General features: G+C 49.6%; 1 protein-coding gene across 1 annotated transcript in view; it reads left to right on the forward strand.

Annotated features, from left to right (window-relative positions):
* The window catches only part of SYNJ2 (synaptojanin 2), a 95,332-nt gene that overhangs the window by 26,766 nt on the left and 49,477 nt on the right, over window positions 1-19,089 (forward strand). The window contains exons 3-4 of the mRNA XM_075064571.1: window positions 670-940; window positions 3,179-3,404. Coding sequence (XP_074920672.1) covers window positions 670-940; window positions 3,179-3,404 — 497 coding nt within the window. The remainder of the gene's footprint in view (window positions 1-669; window positions 941-3,178; window positions 3,405-19,089) is intronic.

Here is a 19,089-nt window from a genome sequence, read left to right on the forward strand (position 1 = left end):
TGCATACACCTCCATTGTTTTGTTGGCAAAAGCTGCCTTTTGTGGACAAAACTGTGTAGTGTAGACAAGGCCTCAATCTTTCTGTACATTAACCCATTGTATTCATGCTAATTGGAACAAAAGACTTCAGGAGCCACCTATGTGAGTAAACAGAACTGTGTTCTGCCAGCATGGGTGATATTTGCATTTTATTACTCTGTTTGAGCTAAAAGCTTCAAGTAATTGACAAATGTTTTATCGCAGGGTTTCACCTGAAACAAACCCTTTGCACACTGAGAAAAGGATGAAATTTTCCCCGTGCAGTGAACCAGCACCAGGCCCCAGTCCCACTTAAACCCTCAAAATAGGCTTTGTCCTGGGCCTCCACACAGGGCCAACTTTCACAATAGCAGAGGGAAGAGTAGAAACGTTTACAGTCTGTGCAATATTGCTGCTCATTAAATGTGTGTCATAACTACATTGTCTTTTTAACTTTCCCCTGTAACTTATCCTTGTAGATATTGTGATCTCATGTTAGCCACATGCATCATAGGTTTTTTTTTGACTTCCTCTGAAGCAGGAGATACTGATGGCTGGAGGCATGAGAGCAGACATGACAGATCGCTGGGCTGATTTGGAATGGCATAGCTTGTGTTTCTATATAATTCTTATGTAACTGTCACCTTTTAGGTAACACTCGGCTGCATTTTCTGGTCCTGGTGACAGGCTGTACATCGGTGGGAAAAATCCTGGATGCTGAAGTTTATAAAATCACCGCAACAGATTTCTGTCCCCTCCAGGAAGAAACCAAGGAAGAGGATCGTGTTAATGCCCTTAAGAAAATCCTGAACTCTGGGATGTTCTATTTCTCCTGGCCAAATGCAGGCTCAAACTTTGACCTGACAGTGCGGGCCCAGAAGCAGGGTGATAACAACTATGAATCTGGTAACTCCTTCTTCTGGTTAGTACTTCATGTTATCTCCAAGTTTTTAGTCAAGCCCAGCTTCCCTCTCAGTCTCATATAACCCCAAAGAAAAATAAAGCTATAGATTTAAACCTAGATATGTTTTGCTTAACTAACATTTTACTTTACAGGGCATGTGCTCTGGCAGATTCATGGTCAATCAGGGTTGAACCAATAACATCTAGATTATTTATGTAACCCAGCTGCAAAAACAAATTTAATAATTGGAGTTTCTGGTTTTTCGAGAAAGAAAAAATATATTTGCTATATTTACTGTATACAATATAAATGCAGATAAGTAGTTTACTTCCCAAGGTCTTTTAAAAATTATTTGTTTAATAAGCATTCTTAATGTGGTAAAAACCTGTACTTGTGCTCATACATCACTTCTGCTGTATTATGTTGTATGTCCTAATTCGCGTGAGTTTAAAGTCTCTAGATTAACATTGCAGTAGTGTACCCTAGTTTCTACATTGCAAATATCTGTGTTAATCCATTAACTTGCAACTTACTGTAATCAAACCATTGCACATATGCTAACTCCTCTGATATGTTGATGTGGACTTATTTTATTTACCGAGTAAAACAATTTTAAAAACAAAGTAAAAAATATGTCTCACTGCAGCAAAGATTGATTGAATGGAAAAAAATGCACAGAAACGAGGATCCTTCCTGTGTGGGCCCACTGCAGAGGAATTTGAATTTGTTTATCCTACCAGTTTTGATAGGGTGCTCCAATCCCCCTCATCCCATATATATATATATATTTTTTTTTAATGATAGGAAGTCACATAGGAAGCTAAACTGTAGTGGAAATAAATAAGAAGTTATATAATGCATGTGAAAAGTAATAATTTGTCAGAATTACACCTAAAGGTGCTGCTAGTGTGAAATACTTCTTGTGGCCGGCAAGTAAATATCATTAGCTGAACAGGGTTGTAATAGATGATTAATACGTAAGGCAGAGCAATTCAATCTGGTAAATAATCTCTCCAGCTGGGATGTGATTTCACCTGATAAATGGTGTTTAGTTCAGACTAGTGAAATACAAAACCCAGTTTCAACTGTGTTGTGTGTGCCTTCCTCATGGAACTGCTGGCACAGCAAACCAGCTGTGTTCCAACAGAATTAAACTGCCAAATTAGAGGTCTATTTTTAATATAAAAATAGTACAATATATACAGTTGTTAAAGGCTTTCTCTTGATAGTTTGCTCTCAGAAGATACATATTTGAATTCAGTGGCACATCTGCCTTGTGTATCAATCTGTTGTGCCTTGTTAGATCAGTCTTAGTTTATGTGAAAGCCCTATGCTTTTATGTGTTGTCTGACATAAGATCCCTTGTATTTCTAAAATGAATATGTGAAACATATATAATATGAAATTTTAAAAAAACTCAAGATAGGCCACTAGTATGGAAAAATTTCATCCCCAATTTCCAAAGTTTGGAAAAAAATAAAAACGGGTGAAAAAAGGTTCTTATAATAGAAAGTGTCAGGCAACCTTAACTGTAGGCAGCGCTATCTGTGGACCCTATAACATGAACTGCAATAAAGAAATCCTACTGGAGTTTGCCTTGGATAAGATGGGTAGATTTTCTTTTTATGTGGAAGGAAGGAGGAAAATGTAATTCTTTTGTAGCTGGTTTTTAGCTGTGTTATATAAAAATAGTAGAACAATTCTTCACTTTTTTCAAATGCTTTGCTCTGTGAAGCGCAAATCTTTAGTAGGATTCCACTGGTAAAGTAACTGTAATAGGGAATTGCTGATGACTGATGGAAGTCTATTGGAGAGACTATGCATGCCTCTCAGACCTGGTCACAGACTGGCTTGCTTAATAAAAATAGCACAAAGAAAATACTTCCATTGTAAACCATGCAAAACTCAACTTGTAACATTTCCTTTTAATTTTAGGCCTAGTTTATGCTGGGAAAACTTCCCCTGAAATTCCAACAGGTTTTAAAAAGAGTTCTGTATAGGCCAGGGCAAAGTCTTCTGGACACATGGGCAGAAGTATGGTGGCTGTCACACTGTTAAAATCTCTCAGTTTCTGTGAATTATGGCTTTCACCAGGATTGTCATCTATTAATTATTAGTTTCAGGTAAAGTGAGGTAGGAGAAAAAAGGAATAACCTCCTATTATAAGCTTTAATTAGTGAACAACGTGGGGTGCAACTTGTTTCTCTCTCTCTTATTTTTTGAGTAAATGAATCTATGCTCTGTTGAATTTTGCAGGAACCAATTGCTGCATGTGCCCTTTAAACACAATCAGGTGAACTGCTCCGACTGGCTGCTAAAAGTGATCTGTGGCATAGTGGACATCCACACTGTCTATGCCTCTCACAAGAAGGCCAAAGTCTGCCTCATTTCCCGGATCAGCTGTGAACGAGCTGGGGCCAGGTTTCACATACGAGGGGTCAGTGATGATGGACACGTGTCTAATTTTGTTGAGACAGAGCAGGTAAACGAATGAATGGATCCTATGACCCTAAATAATTCAGTACATCAGTGTATAATTGGGGAATCGTTTACAGCAAGAATCAGAGGAGCTCGGAAAATGCTTTTTGCATGCAGTGTGTTAAGATGCTGTTATGCATCAAGTCTCTTCACTTTTGCTTATTAAGCTCCTACGCAATCAGTTCTCCTTCTGTACCTCTAGCTTCTTGGGCAATCATAATTTATGTTTTTGATTTATTTCCCACTGTGGAAGCTCTAGCTCCCCTGGCTTCTGTCAAATTATAAATGTGCATTTTTCAGTGGATTCAGAAATTCCTGTCTTGCACGACAATGACTCATGAGCAAAATCAACTGATAAACCAGTGTTTCTCAAATGGGGATACGTGGATCCCTGGGGGTCTGCTGGCACTGCTGATCAACTCCTCCCGCTCCCTCCCTTCCAGTGCCTCCTGCATACTGGGGAACAGCTATTCAGCAGCATGCAGAAGGTGTTGGGGGGACAGGGGGAGGAGCAGGGATGGGTCCTGGTCAGGTGAGGGAGCGGAATCATGTCCGGGGCTGCTGGCCCCGCTGATCAACTTGTCCCCATCCCTTCCAGTGCCTCCTGTACACCGGGGAACATCTGTTCAGCGGCATGCAGGAGGTGCTGGGAGGGAGGGGAGGAGCAGAGAGGGGGCATGCTCGAGGAACGGGACAGAAAGAGGAGGGGCAGGAGTGGATCGGGGCAGGAAGAGGTGGGCTGGGGATGGAGTCTTGTGGGAAGGGGTGGAATGGGGACAGGATCTGAGGCTGAGCAGAGGGCTTGGGGATCTGCAAAATTTTTAAAATCAAAATGAGTGTCCTCAGGTTGCTAAAGTTTGAGAACTGCTGACATAAACCACAAGGTTCTCAATGGCTCCAAGCATCCGATCAACCAAGAGGCCAGTGCATCATCATCAAGAGGAAAGTTTTTAAAAATACAGTTATTATAAAATGACAGGGAATTTTGCTCTGAAAATAAAATCTTTTTTTTTTAAAGTACTTCTAAAGTACAACTGATTCCCCATGCAAGAGAAGGTGGGAGATAGCAAATGTGAAAAATCAGGACAGGTGTTGAGTGGTAATAGGCACCTATATAAGAAAAAGCCCCAAATATTGGGACTGTCCCTATAAAATTGGGACATCTGGTCATCCTAAGAAAAGCAAAAGTTCTTTTGAAAGCTCTAGTAACTTCATTCCACGCTTTTTTGTTAGGTCTGGACTACACTAGAAAAGGTTTGCTGGTACAGACACGGCTTCTACTGGCAAAAATGTGTTGTAACCAGTACAGCTTACAGTAGTTCACGAAATGAAATCAGCTATGCCAGCAAAAGAATTCCCCCCGTGTAACTGTGTCTATACTAGGGCTTTTGCTGGCATAAAAATGTCATAAAAATAACATTCCTAGCCAACATTATTATACTTGCAAACGTTTCTAGTGTGGACCTGGCCTTAATCTCCTTAGCCGTCTTCCTGGGAGGAAGAGGGTCTTGTGGTCAAGACACAAGACTTCATTTGTGACCCTAAGCAGGCCACTTAACCGTTGATCTTGCAAACACTTACGTGCATAAGTAGTCTCGGGACAGCATTTGTGCACATGGTTACTTTATGGATAAGTGTTTTCAGGGTTAGCGTCATAATTTTTTGTCACAATTTTTCCATCTGTAAAAAAGGAATAACAACTTCCTACCCCTCAGGACTTTTGCAAGGCTTAACTAATACAATGTCAACGTTCAGATACCATAATAACCTCCACAGTATAATGAGGGAAAGGTTCTGGAGCTTTGAAATGCAATGCACTAGTCAGGAGGAAGGTGCATGACAAAGAAACCAGGAAGTGCTTGAAAGATTAAAAAGTTCGTCTAGCCAACTAAGTAGAGCAAAGAGGACAAAGAGAGAAGCTGTCATCTGGTCAGTGGCCAGGAGGCAAATTCCAATACATCTCCATTGGGATAGAGTTGGCTTGGCATATGGAGTGTGGTTTGATAAGAGGGGATAAGGCAGGACTTTATACTTCAGGTTTGCCCAGCAGAAAGGTGGAAACCCTGCTAGTTCCAACTAGTGTTGATAACAAACACAAGGATGAAATGTGTTAATTTGATCTGGTTCCCTAAATTAACATGACCAAGCTATCTTGGTCATGTTAATTTAGGGAACCATATCCACTGCTATCTACATACTACACAGACCACAGTGAGGGATTATGCCATACTCTATCAAAGAAACTGAGGAACCACCTGATCAGCATCCTATACAGCAAACAGGAAAACATCAAAAAAGAGCTCTCCAACCTGGAGACTTTCATTAATAACCAAACTTCCATAAAAACAGACTTCACTAAAATAAGACAGGAGATCTACATACTCACTTCACCTCTCTACAAAGGAAAAAGGACTGTAAGCTGTCTAAACTCCTACCTGCCACATGGGGCCACAACCGGTACCCCTAACCCACCCAGCAATATCGTCAATCTATCCAACTACACACTCAGCCCAGAAGAAAAGTCTGTCCTATCTCGGGGACTCTCTTTCTGCCCTGCCACCCCCACCAACATGATACAGTTCTGTGGCGATCTGGAAGCCTACTTTCGCCGTCTCCGACTCAAAGAATACTTCCAGGACAACACTGAACAGTGCACTGATACACAGGTACCCTCCCACCAACAGCACAAGAAGAAGAACTCCACATGGACTCCTCCTGAGGGTCGAAATGACAGTCTGGACCTATACATTGAATGCTTCCGCCGACGTGCACAGGCAGAAATCGTGGAAAAACAACATCGCTTGCCTCATAACCTAAGTCGTGCAGAACGCAATGCCATCCACAGCCTCAGAAACCACCCTGACATTATCATCAAAGAGGCTGATAAAGGAGGTGCTGTTGTCATCATGAACAGGTCTGACTACCAAAAAGGAGGCCGCCCAGACAACTCTCCAATACCAAATTCTACAGGCCACTTCCCTCAGATCCCACTGAGGAATACACTAAGAAACTGCACCATCTACTCAGGACACTCCCTACACTAACACCGGAACAAATCAACATACCCTTAGAGCCCCGACCAGGGTTATTCTATCTACTACCCAAGATCCACAAACCCGGAAATCCTGGACGCCCCATCATCTCGGGCATTGGCACTCTCACTGAAGGACTGTCTGGATATGTGGACTCTCTACTCAGACCCTATGCCACCAGCACTCCCAGCTATCTCCGTGACACCACTGATTTCCTGAGGAAACTACAATGCATTGGTCACCTCCCAGAAAACACCATCCTAGCCACCATGGATGTAGAGGCTCTCTACACAAACATCCCACACACAGATGGAATACAAGCTGTCAGGAACAGTATCCCTGATGATGCCACAGCACAACTGGCTGCTGAGCTCTGTGCCTTTATCCTCACACACAACTATTTCAAATTTGATGACAATATATATCTCCAGATCAGTGGCACTGCTATGGGCACCCGCATGGCCCCACAATATGCCAATATTTTTATGGCTGACCTGGAACAACGCTTCCTCAGCTCTCGTCCACTCACGCCCCTTCTCTACCTACGCTACATTGATGACATCTTCATCATCTGGACCCATGGGAAGGAGACTCTGGAAAAATTCCACCACGATTTCAACAGCTTCCACCCACCATCAACCTCAGCCTGGACCAATCTACACGGGAGGTCCACTTCTAGACACCACGGTGCAAATAAGTGATGGTCACATTAACACCACCCTATATCGAAAACCTACCGACCGCTATGCCTACCTTCATGCCTCCAGCTTCCATCCCGGGCACATCACACGATCCATTGTCTACAGCCAAGCACTGAGGTACAACCGCATCTGCTCTAACCCCTCAGACAGAGACCAACACCTACAAAATCTCCACCAAGCATTCTCAAAACTACAATACCCGCACGAGGAAATAAGGAAACAGATCAACAGAGCCAGACGTGTACCCAGAAGCCTCCTACTGCAAGACAAACCCAAGAAAGAAACCAACAGGACTCCACTGGCCATCACATACAGTCCCCAGCTAAAACCCCTCCAACGCATCATCAGGGATCTACAACCCATCCTGGACAATGATCCCACACTTTCACAGGCCTTGGGTGGCAGGCCAATCCTTGCCCACAGACAACCTGCCAACCTGAAACGTATTCTCACCAGCAACTGCACACCGCACCATAGTAACTCTAGCTCAGGAACCAATCCATGCAACAAACCTCGATGCCAACTCTGCCCACATATCTACACCAGCGACACCATCACAGGACCTAACCAGATCAGCCACACCATCACCGGTTCATTCACCTGCACGTCCACCAATGTAATATACGCCATCATATGCCAGCAATGCCCCTCTGCTATGTACATCGGCCAAACTGGACAGTCTCTACGGAAAAGGATAAATGGACACCAGACTAACACGGCTACCCCTCTGATACTTGAAGCTAAATAATAGAGAGACAAGGTGGGTGAGATAATATCTTTTACTGGACCAACATATGTTGGTGAAAGAGACAAGCTTTCAAACTTTTCTTCAGGACATGAAGAGCTGCATGTAGTTTGAAAGCTTATCTCTAATATCCTGAGACCAACACAGCTACAACAGCAGTGCAAACAAGGAAAATAAGTCATTTGTTTACTATGTATGGCTGCGTTTGCTACATTTAAAATAAACAAAAAGCACTGGACCCTGAAGAACCTGAGACCTCCTATGTCTGCTGAACAGGACCGGCTCTAGGCACCAGCAAACCAAGCACGTGCTTGAGGCGGCACAATTCCAGGGATGCCGTTCCGGGAGATTTTTTTCTTTTTGCTTCAGCAGTTGTGCTTTCAGAGGTTTTTGTTGTTGCTTGGGGCGGCAAAAAACCTAGAGCCGGCCCTGCTGCTGAAATGAGCACTTTCGTATTCAGCTGTAGCCTCTCTTTCCTTTTTGGAAAAGGTATAGAAGCTACTCCCAGCCAAAAGAATGACCGTTTTAACCAAATGCAAATTTTAATGTTCATGAAGAGGGCATGTATATGAGAGATCTAGAGATAAATGAGAAGGCCCTAACTTCCAGCATACAAAACATCACCCCTAAACTTGGTCAACAGTTCTCAACGTTTTCAGGAGCAAATGTACAAAACTCTGCCCTCTTTAGCTTTAGAATCTATTTTTTGAAGAGTGAAATTTTGGTGCCTAGTCCATTGGAAAACATTTCTGTTGTGGCGTACAGATTTGTGCACCTGTAGGTGAAATTTACCCCTGGGCAGAGGGAACAGAAAAAAGAGAAAGATGTCACTATGTTCACCTTCTGAAGCAATGTATAATCCCCGGAGACCATACCAAGTATAGTATAGTACTTTCTCACTAAAATATGTGGGGGATGCTTTGATCTTCCTATAAAGGAAGGGAAGTTAGATGTTGAGATGGGTAGCCAACCTTTCTTGGGTCAGCCCCAAATTCACAGTGCTACCTGCTAGGTTCAGTTGCTAGTTCTGTATACAATTACTGTTTCTCAGTATGCCAGCTATTTGGGTCCAGGGTTCCTTAGCTTATTTCATTATGCTCTTGCATGCTGGAAATGATTAACACAAAAATATAATGCCCATTGCATCACAGCAAAAATGGGGTTCAGCCCCTAATGGAATGGCAAAATGTTGATAGATTGCTGACAGTTGAATGGGACAAGGGTTCGTCAGGAGCAGTGCAGCCTGATGTACTTCTCTTCCAATTCAGCAAGTAGCCATCTAAGAGTAGGAAGACTAGAGGTTTTTGAGTGATTCGGCACTGGAAAAGGCAAAGCCAAAGCAGGGAGGAAATGAGTACAGGGTGACTGAATCAATATGGCTCCAGGACTTGGAAGATCAATAACTATAAGAGTGCTCTGCTGTTTTTTAAAAAGATAAAAGTTCATCTTTCCATTGGTAATAGGTATAATTTTTGCCAGGCTAACTGTTCTAAGAAAATAAATTGGGAGCTAACCATCAAAATACATGAGGTCCAGTTCAAGCTGGCATCCACTTACTGTTAGGAAGTAAAAGCCCTAAATTAAACTCTCTTCTGCTTTCATCGTAGACGACTGACTAATCGGCTATGAGGTAATATCTTGGCTGTCTGTAATTAGAATAACATTTTGTTTCCATTTGGAGCAGCCTGTACAGTGCTGGCATGCTGGCTCTGTGCTTCATGAATAAATATCACCCCAGGATTCTGAAAAGGCAGGACTCTCTCCCCCTTTACAGAGCTTTAATTCTAATATTTTTCTGTTTTAAGAAGAAGAAGAAACAATTAGCCTTCTCTCCAGGCAGCTCTTTTATGCATAGATGGGATTCTTTTGTCTCCCACTGAGTTAGCCTTGTGGCATTTCAGCTCTGCAATGAGTCATTTTTTGTGGGCTCACTTAACTGCTGTGACTCACTGTGCAGAAAAGGAGTGGGGGAACTAAATATCTCACTTTAGTTTTTGCTTTTCAAAATCAGGCCACCAGTCAATCTTTTAGTTATTTGGTCATTTACTTTATTCACTTTACAAGAAAGATGAAAGCAGTCAGAAAGGCTGACACGGCAGAAGTAAAGGGTGAGGGGCAATGTGGAAAAGCCTTCTGAAAGTGTGCACTTGAACTACTGTAGCCAGTGTTTTGTAAAAGAAGGGGCACCTCTTCCTACTCACAGTGCCCTAAATAATCTTTTGAGAAGGGTTTGAAATGATGCTTTGTTCCCAGAAGGGGCCTAAATAACATGTTTTTGCTTTGTTCCCAATGTTTCATATAGCAAGGAAAAAAGTAAGACATCTGTCTGATGGATTTCTACTGAGAACAAAAGTTAACTTCGTCCAACCTTCCCTCCAGCCCCCTCTCCCCCCGTAGTTAGGAGACTCCACCACATTCCTTTCCTTTCTCCAGATAGTACCGAAGAAGCAAGTATGCTTTCCTTATTTAGTTTATGTGCTTGTCATTGTTAACATTTCAGCTTTCCCCTCCTTCCCTGCATTTGTCCTCCAGGGAACTGTCAGCTCTTGAGCAAGCCTCTCTTTTTTTTTTCCCCAGTATTAAATTCTCAGTGTATGATTTTGGCTGTTTTTAAGCAAAAAGAATTCTCAAAAAGATGAATTAGTGGGTTTTTTTCCCCCCTTGTATGGTAGAACCTCAGAGTTACGAACACCTAGGGAATTGAGATTGTTCGTAACTCTTAAATGCTCGTAACCCTGAACAAAATATTATGGTTGTTCTTTCAGAAGTTTACAACTTGTAAACGAGGTGTCGCCGGGGCTCGACCCTCCCTGGTGAGGAGGGGAGACACACCAGCCTCAACCTGTCGTCTGAGGGCCTTGGTCCTCGGAACTGCAGTCCAGCATCTGGGTAGCTCGGTCCCTGTGGATAGGACCAAGCAGCGGTACAGTCAAAGGGGGCCCAGCACTTGGTTCGGGCGGGGCACCAAACACACAGTTATCTCAGCTCTGGCCCTCTTGGTTCAGGGTCGGGCTGTCAAGAGTTCAGGTCGCTCGGGCCCTTTGGGACAGGACCGAGCAGTGGCACAGTCAAAGGGGGCCCAGCACTTGGTTCGGGCAGGGCACCACACACACAGTTATCTCGGGTCCGGTTAGCTGGCCTCTTTAGGCCGGGGGGAGGGGGAGTCTGCCACCTGGGTACAGGTGGCAGGGGGAATACAGGCCCACCCACTCCTCTGTGTTCCAGCCCGGGGCCCTGGTAGCGGTGGTCACCACTGCAGGTGGTCAGTGGGGATCCTGATCGCAACACACTGCCATGGGTATCGGAAAATCTGCAGCCTGACTAGGGTCGGCTGCCCCCGGGCTACTTCTACTGTCCCCCTCCGTGCCTACCTGGTCCATGGTGTCAGCTTCTGGGAAGTCCCACAACATAGGTTCCTCCCTGCTAGGGCTGGGCGGCAGGTCCGGCAGCTCCTCTGGGAAGTCCGGCCAGGCCTGCTCCGGGGTTTCCTCGGGGCCGTAGCAAGGACGGGGCGGCTCTGGCAGCTCCTCGTCATAGCGAGGGCGGGGAAGCTCTGGCAGCTCCTCCTCGTAGCGAGCGCGGGGAAGCTCTGGCCAGTCCAGGCACCGGCCCCCGGCCTCAGCAGCTTCCCAGGCACGAGCACCTGCTGGCAGGTCTGCTCCTGTCGGCGGCTGGGCTCCAACTGAGGGCTAAGGGCCGGCTTTTATCCTTTCGGGTCACTGCTTGACCCTCTGAGGGGCGGGACTTCCGCTCAGTGGCCCTGCCCCTATGGGTGATTGACGGGGTTCGACCCTCCCTGGTGAGGAGGGGAGCCACACCACCTCGTTACACGCCCCCCTCCAAGTCTGCCTCCCGCTCGTCAGAGCCAGGCTGTTCCACTTCTTCGAGGCGGGATAGGAAGTCCACGTTAGCATGGTCCTTGCCGCCCGATGCTGGATGGTAAACGCATAGGGCTGCAAGGCCAGGTACCAGCGCATGATGCGGGCGTTGTCCTTCATACGCATGAGGGTGTGGTCTGTGATGAGAGTGAAAGGGGCGCCCAAGAGGAAGAACCGAAGGGCCTCGCAGGCCCACTTCACTGCGAGGGCCTCCTTTTCAATCACTGCATAGTTCCGCTCTCGGGGGAACAGCTTTCGGCTTAGGTACAGTACTGGGTGGTCTCCTCCGTCCCCTTCCTGAGACAAGACCGCCCCTAAGCCAACGTCAGCCGAGTCCGTCTGGAGGATGAATGGTTTGTAAAAATCGGGGCTATACAGGACAGGTTCCTGGCACAAGCAGCTTCGGAGCATTCTAAAGGCCACCTCACACTCAGGGGTACATTGTATCTGTCGAGGGCTATTCTTAGTTAACAGCCCGGTCAAGGGTGCGGCAATGGACGCAAATTGCGGGATAAACCGTCGGTAATACCCCACGAGTCCCAGGAAGCGTCGCACCTGTCGTTTTGTTGTCGGGGGGCCACTCTGCGAGGGCTTGTACCTTCCCCACGAGGGGTTTTACTTGCCCCTGCCCGAGGTAGGTGATCTCCTGCCAGGCTATCCGGCATTTCTTGGGGTTTGCCGTCAACCCCGCCTGCCGCAGGGTTCTGAGGACCGCCGCGACCTGGTTTAGATGGTCTTCCCAGCAGCGGCTGTAGATCGCGACGTCATCTAGGTGTGCGGCTGCGTACTACTGATGCGGCCGCAAGAGGTGGTCCATGAGCCGCTGAAAGGTCGCGCGGGCCCCATGAAGACCGAAGGGCATCCATGTGAATTGATAGAGTCCCGACGAGGTGGCGAAGGCAGTCTTCTCTTTGGAAGCCTCCTCGAGAGGGATTTGCCAGTAACCCTTGCTAAGGTCCAGCGTGGTGATAAACCGGGCCTCCCCGAGGCGGCCCAGCAGCTCGTCGACCCGGGGCATCGGATAGGCATCGAAGCGTGATATGGCGTTGACTTTCCGGAAATCTATGCAGAACCGACGGGAGCTATCTGGTTTGGGCACCAGGACCACCAGACTGCGCCACTCGCTCCGGGATGGTTCGATGACCCCCAGGGCCAACATGGCCTCGACCTCCTCCTCGACTTCCTGGCACATTCGGTACGATACCGGCCGGGCGGTTTCCCGAATGATCTTCCTGGGCTCGGTTTGGACCGTGTGACAGGTTAAGGTCGTGTAGCCCGGTAGCGCCGTGAAGGTTCGCCGGAACGCCCGCAGGAGACATTTGGCCTGTTTACGTTGTTCGTCCGTCAGGGAGCACCCCAGCGCGGGCTCAGTCAAGTCCTCCATCTGGGCCACCTCCGGACCTAGCTCCAATTCCGGCGGGCATGGGTCGATCAACAGGCCCTCCCGGTCACACCACAGCTTCAGCAGGTTGACATGGTATAGCTGCTTCTCCTCCCGGCGGCCCGGTTGGCGAATCTCATAATTAACGGGCCCCACCTTCCGAGTTACCTCGTAGGGGCCCTGCCAATGGGCCAATAACTTCGATTCCCTGGAGGGTAGGAGCAGCAGAACCCGGTCTCCGGGAGCAAACTCTCGCGCCTGCGCTTCTTGATTATAACTTCGCTCCTGCCTCCCTTGGGCTACCTTCAGGTTTTCCCGCACCAGGGTCCCCGCCTAAGTAAGGTGTTCCCGCAGCTGGAGGACGTACTGGAGGAGGCCCTGGGTTGGGGAGGCCGACTGCTCCCACGTCTCCTTCATTAAGTCCAGGAGGCCCCGTGGCCTCTGCCCGTACAAGAGTTCGAAGGGGGAAAATTTGGTCGATGCCTGGGGGACCTCCCGAATGGCTAGTAGCAGAGGTGGTAGGAGTTGGTCCCAGTGGCATAGCTCATCCGGTGGGAACCTTTTCAGCATGTCCTTGAGGGTACGATTGAACCGTTTTACCAGCCCATCCATCTGGGGGTGGTAGACGGAGGTGTGGAGTTGTTTTACCCCCAGGAGTTGGCAGAGTTTCAGTAACCGGGAGGTGAAGTTAGTTCCCTGGTCGGTTAGGATTTCTTTAGGCAACCCCACGCGGGAAAACACCTTCACCAGTTCGCCCGCGATGATCCGGGCCGTGATGCTCCGCAGGGGGATAGCCTCCGGGAACCGGGAGGCATAGTCGACAAGGACCAGGATGTACTGGAAACCAGCCGTGCTCCAGGGAAGTGGACCTATCAGGTCCATGGCGACTCATTCGAACAGTGTTTCGACCAGTGGCATGGGGACCAAGGGCGCCTTGGGTACCCGAGGTGGGGTGGCCAACTGACACTCCGGGCAGGAGTTGCAGTATCGCTTTACGTCCCCATCAAGCCCCAGCCAGTAGAATCGGGTCCGAATTCAGGCCAGAGTCTTCTCGTGCCCCCCGCTGCTGGTACATCGTGGGCCAGGCTCATCACGGCCCGTCGGTGGCAGCGGGGCACGAGAAGTTGCATTCGCGGCTCCCGTGTGCAGGGGTCCCGCTCGACCCGATAAAGTCTGTCCCGCCGGAGTTCAAAGTGTGGCCACTGCATGGCCCAATGAGGGTCAACAACTGACCCATCAACTGCCACGAGTTGTTCATAGGCCCAGCTGAGAGTGGGATCGGCCCACTGATCCCAACAGAAGTCCGTGTCAAAGCGAGGCTCGGAGGGGGTTCCCTCCCCCGGACCTTCGGCCTCCACGTTTCCTGCCCCAACCTCCTTGGCGTCCTCTTCGGTCTCCAACGGGGGCTCCTGGGGCTCGGCCTCTAAGGCTGGTATGGATCGGAGGAGCCCCTCAAAGGCGGGCCAATCGCGTCCCAGGATCACGGGGTAGGCTAGTCAGGGGTCCAAGCCGACTACCAGCGACCGAGTGAGGCCATTGACAGTTAATTGGGCCCAGGCACTCGGGAAGGGTCGGACATCCCCATGGATGCACTGTAAGTGGATGGGCCCCAGACCGGGGTCGATCGGTGGTCCCAGAGCCCAGCGGACCAGCGTTTGGCCACAGCCCAAGTCAACTAGGGCCGTTGTGGCTTGGTCCTCCACGACCACCGGGATCGTGAGTTGGGGGGGGCTGGGGCCGTCGGGCCCGGCCTTCCCCTGCACAGACCTGCCCAAAGTCACATTCCATCTCGGGACAGTCCCGTTGTAAGTGGCCCGCCCTCCCACATCCGAAACAGGGTCCGATTTCCAGGCGTCCGCCCAGGGGACCGGCGGCTCCAGGGCTTCGGGGGGGGGGGGGCTTCGGCAGGGCCCCGACAGGCCCGCGGGGGAGACCCGCAGGGCCGAGTGCGGGGCAGGATCCGGGCGTTGGGCCCAGAGGGCCGAGCCAGGGTCCGGTCCACAGTTTGGACGCCGCGGCCCGGACGAGGTGGATGCTCTCTTCTCTCCGCGGGGTTGGTCAGGCCCCGGGTTGGGTGGCCGAAAGGCGGGCCCCATAGAAGTCTCCGCGACCAGGAAGTCCTCCATCAGGGAGACCGCCGTCCCCAGTGTGGCTGGCCGGTGGCGGAGTACCCAAGCCCTTCCCCGGGCAGGCAGAATATGCACAAATTGTTCCAAGACCACCTGCTTGGTCATCTCCTCTGCCGTGCAGGGTTCTGGTTGGAGCCAGCTGCGGCAGGCCTCCTTCAAACCTTGGGCAATCAGCCGGGGATGGGCACCTGTCGGGTAGGTCTGGCCCCGAAACCGTTGCCTGATGGTTTCGGGACTGACATCCAAGGCGTCCAGGACCGCCGCCTTCACCCGATTGTAGTCCTTGGCCTTTTCCGTCGCCAGCCCGTGATAGGCAAGCTGGGCCGGTCCGGTTAGGTACGGGGCCAAGAGAGTGGACCATTGGTCTCGGGCCCATCCTGCGACAAGGGCCAAGCACTCGAAAGTGACCAAGAAGGCCTCAGGGTCATCTCCGGGGCCCATCTTGGTCAGACGCAGGGGAACCGGCAGACGGGAGCCCCCGGCGTCTTCTCCCATGACCCTGTCGGCGGGGCGGGACGCAGATCCGAGAAGCAGCTGCAGCTGGCCTCCTAGTTGCTGGATCAGCTGTTGCTGGTGCTCCAGCTGAGCGGCATGTTGCTGCTGTTGCTGCTGGAGGTGCGCGGCATCCCGCTGTTGCTGCTGTTAAGATGGGCGGCCTGCTGCTGTTGCTGCTGCAGCAGTTGCGCCACCTGCTGTCATTCCTGGCTCTCCGCCAGCATCTGGAACAGCCGTTCGATAACCATGTCTCCGGCTAGAGAGGGCTGGTTGCTCTTCCGCCCTCCTACCAGCCCCTTCTCACAGGGGCGAGGGGTTCAGAACTCCCCACTTCTGGTACCAGTTGTAAACGAGATGTCGCCGGGGCTCGACCCTCCCTGGTGAGGAGGGGAGCCAGACCGGCCTCAACCTGTCGTCTGAGGGCCTCGGTCCTCGGAACTGCAGTCCAGCGTCCGGGTAGCTCGGTCCCTGTGGATAGGACCGAGCAGTGGCACAGTCAAAGGGGGCCCAGCCCTTGGTTCGAGCGGGGCACCAAACACACAGTTATCTCAGCTCTGGCCCTCTTGGTTCAGGGTCGGGCTGTCAAGAGTTCAGGTCGCTTGGGCCCTTTGGGACAGGACCGAGCAGTGGCACAGTCAAAGGGGGCCCAGCACTTGGTTCGGGCGGGGCACCAAACACACAATTATCTTGGCTCCGGTTAGCTGGCCTCTTTAGGCCAGGGGGAGGGGGAGTCTGCCACCCGGGTACGGGTGGCAGGGGGAACGCAGGCCCACCCACTCCTCTGTGTTCCAGCCCGGGGCCCTGGTAGCGGTGGTCACCACTGCAGGTGGTCAGTGGGGATCCTGATCACAACACACTGCCATGGGTATCGGAAAATCTGCAGCCTGACTAGGGTCGGCTGCCCCCGGGCTACTTCTACTGTCCCCCTCCGTGCCTACCTGGTCCGTGGTGTCAGCTTCAGGGAAGTCCAGCACCATAGGTTCCTCGCCGCTAGGGCTGGGCGGCAGGTCCGGCAGCTCCTCTGGGAAGTCTGGCCAGGCCTGCTCCGGGGTTTCCTCGGGGCCGTAGCAAGGACGGGGCGGCTCTGGCAGCTCCTCCTCGTAGCGAGCGCAGGGAAGCTCTGGCAGCTCCTCCTCGTAGCGAGTGCGGGGAAGCTCTGGCCAGTCTGGGCACCGGCCCCCGGCCTCAGCAGCTTCCCAGTCACAAGCACCTACTGGCAGGTCTGCTCCTGACGGCGGCTGAGCAAAACTGAGGGCTGAGGGCTGGCTTTTATCCTTCCGGGTCACCGCTTGACCCTCTGAGGGGCGGGACTTCTGCTCAGTGGCCCCGCCCCAATGGGTGATTGACGGGGCTCGACCCTCCCTTTTGAGGAGGGGAGCCACACCGCCTTGTTACAAACTGAACATTCACTTAATACAGATTTGAAACTTTACTATGCAGGAGGAAAATGCTGCTTTGCCTGTAAGATGGCGGTTCTGAGACTTCATTGCAAAATTTAGAGAAAACTGCTATTTGGAATGGCATGGCATGACTTTGAACTCTCAGTTGTCTAGGAGGAGTTAATGGGGGAGAAATTATTTAGGAGGAAGTGCCCTTTTGAATGGGATGGCATGATCTTGATCCTTGGAGGAATACTAGCCTCCTAGGAGTTGGTAGTCTGACTGTTCATATGTGCGTAGATTCCAACACCAGAAAGCCCATTGTGATGATCTAGTTTGAGCTCCTGTTTAACAAAGGTCATAAATCTTCCCCAAAATAATTCCTAGAGCAGATCTTCTAGAAAAACTTCCAATCTTGATTTAAAAATTGCTAGTGCAGGAGAAACCTCCACAACCCTTGGTCAGTTGTTCCAGTGGTTAATTAATCTCACTATTTAAAAATTATGCCTTATTTCCAGTCTGCATTTGCCAGCTTCAGCTTCCAGCCGCCTCAGTCCCTGGAAAAATCATGGAGCAGGTCCTCAAGGAATCAATTTTGATGCACTTAGAGGAGAGGAAAGTGATCAGGAACAGTCAGCATGGATTCACCAAGGACAAGTCATGCCTGACTAACCTAATTGCCTTCTGTGATGAGATAACTGGCTCTGTGGATTAGGGGAAAGCAGTGGACATGTTATTCCTTGACTTTAGCAAAGCTTTTGATATGGTCTCCCACAGTATTCTTGCTGGCAAGTTAAAAAGTGTGGGCTGGATAATGGCCTATAAGGTGGATAGAAAGCTGGCTAGATTGTCAGGCTCAACGAGTAGTGATCAATGGCTCCATGCTAGTTGGCATCTGGTATCAAGCAGAGTGCCCCAAGGATTTGGTTGTGGGACCGGTTTTGTTCAATATCTTCATTAATGATCTGGAGGATGGTGTGAACTGCACTCTGAGCAAGTTTTGCAGATGACAACTAAACTGGGAGGAGTGGTAGATATGCTGGAGGGTAGGACAGGACACAGGGGACCTAGACAAATTAGAGGATTGGGCCAAAGACACCTGATGAGTTCAACAAGGACAAGTGCAGAGACCTCCACTTAGGGTAGAACAATCCCATGCATTGCTACAGACCAGGGACCAAGTGGCTAGGCAGCATTTCTGCAGAAAAGGACCTAGGGTTACAGTGGATAGAAGCAGGATATGAGTCAACAGTGTGGCCTTGTGCCAAGAAAGCTAATGGCATTTGGGCTGTATAAGTAGGGGCATTGCAGCAATCCAGGACGTCATCATTCCCTCTATTCGGTATTCGTGAGGCCTCTCTGGAGTACTGTGTCCAGTTTTGGGCCCCACACTACAAAAGGATGTGGAAAAATTGAACAGAGTCCAGCAGAGGGCAACAAAAATGATTAGAGGACTGGAGAACATTACTGATGAGGAGAGGCTGAGGAATGGGATTGTTTAGTCTGCAGAAGAGAAGATGAGGGGGGATTGAATAGCTTGCTTCAACTACCAGAAAGGGGTTCCAAAGAGATGGATCTAGACTGTTCTCAGTGGTACTAGGAGTAATGTCTCAGTTGCAGTTGGGGGGAGGTTTAGGTTGGCTATTAGGAAAAACTTTTTCACTAGGAGGGTGGTGAAGCACTGGAATGGGTTACCTAGGGAGGTGGTGGAATCTCCTTCCTTAGAGGTTTTTGAGGCCTGGCTTGACAAAGCTCTGGCTGGGATGATTTAGTTGGGAATTGGTCCTGCTTTGAGCAGGGGGTTGGACTAGATAACCTCCTGAGGCCCCTTCCAACCCTGATATTCTATGATTCTGTGATTGTGATATACCTTTCTCTGAAGAGCCCCTTATCAAATATTTGTTCCCATGTAGATACATATACATTGTAATCAAGTCACCCATTAACCT

The sequence above is a fragment of the Chelonoidis abingdonii genome, chromosome 3, assembly GCF_003597395.2.
Source record: "Chelonoidis abingdonii isolate Lonesome George chromosome 3, CheloAbing_2.0, whole genome shotgun sequence".
NCBI classification, from domain to species: domain Eukaryota; kingdom Metazoa; phylum Chordata; order Testudines; family Testudinidae; genus Chelonoidis; species Chelonoidis abingdonii.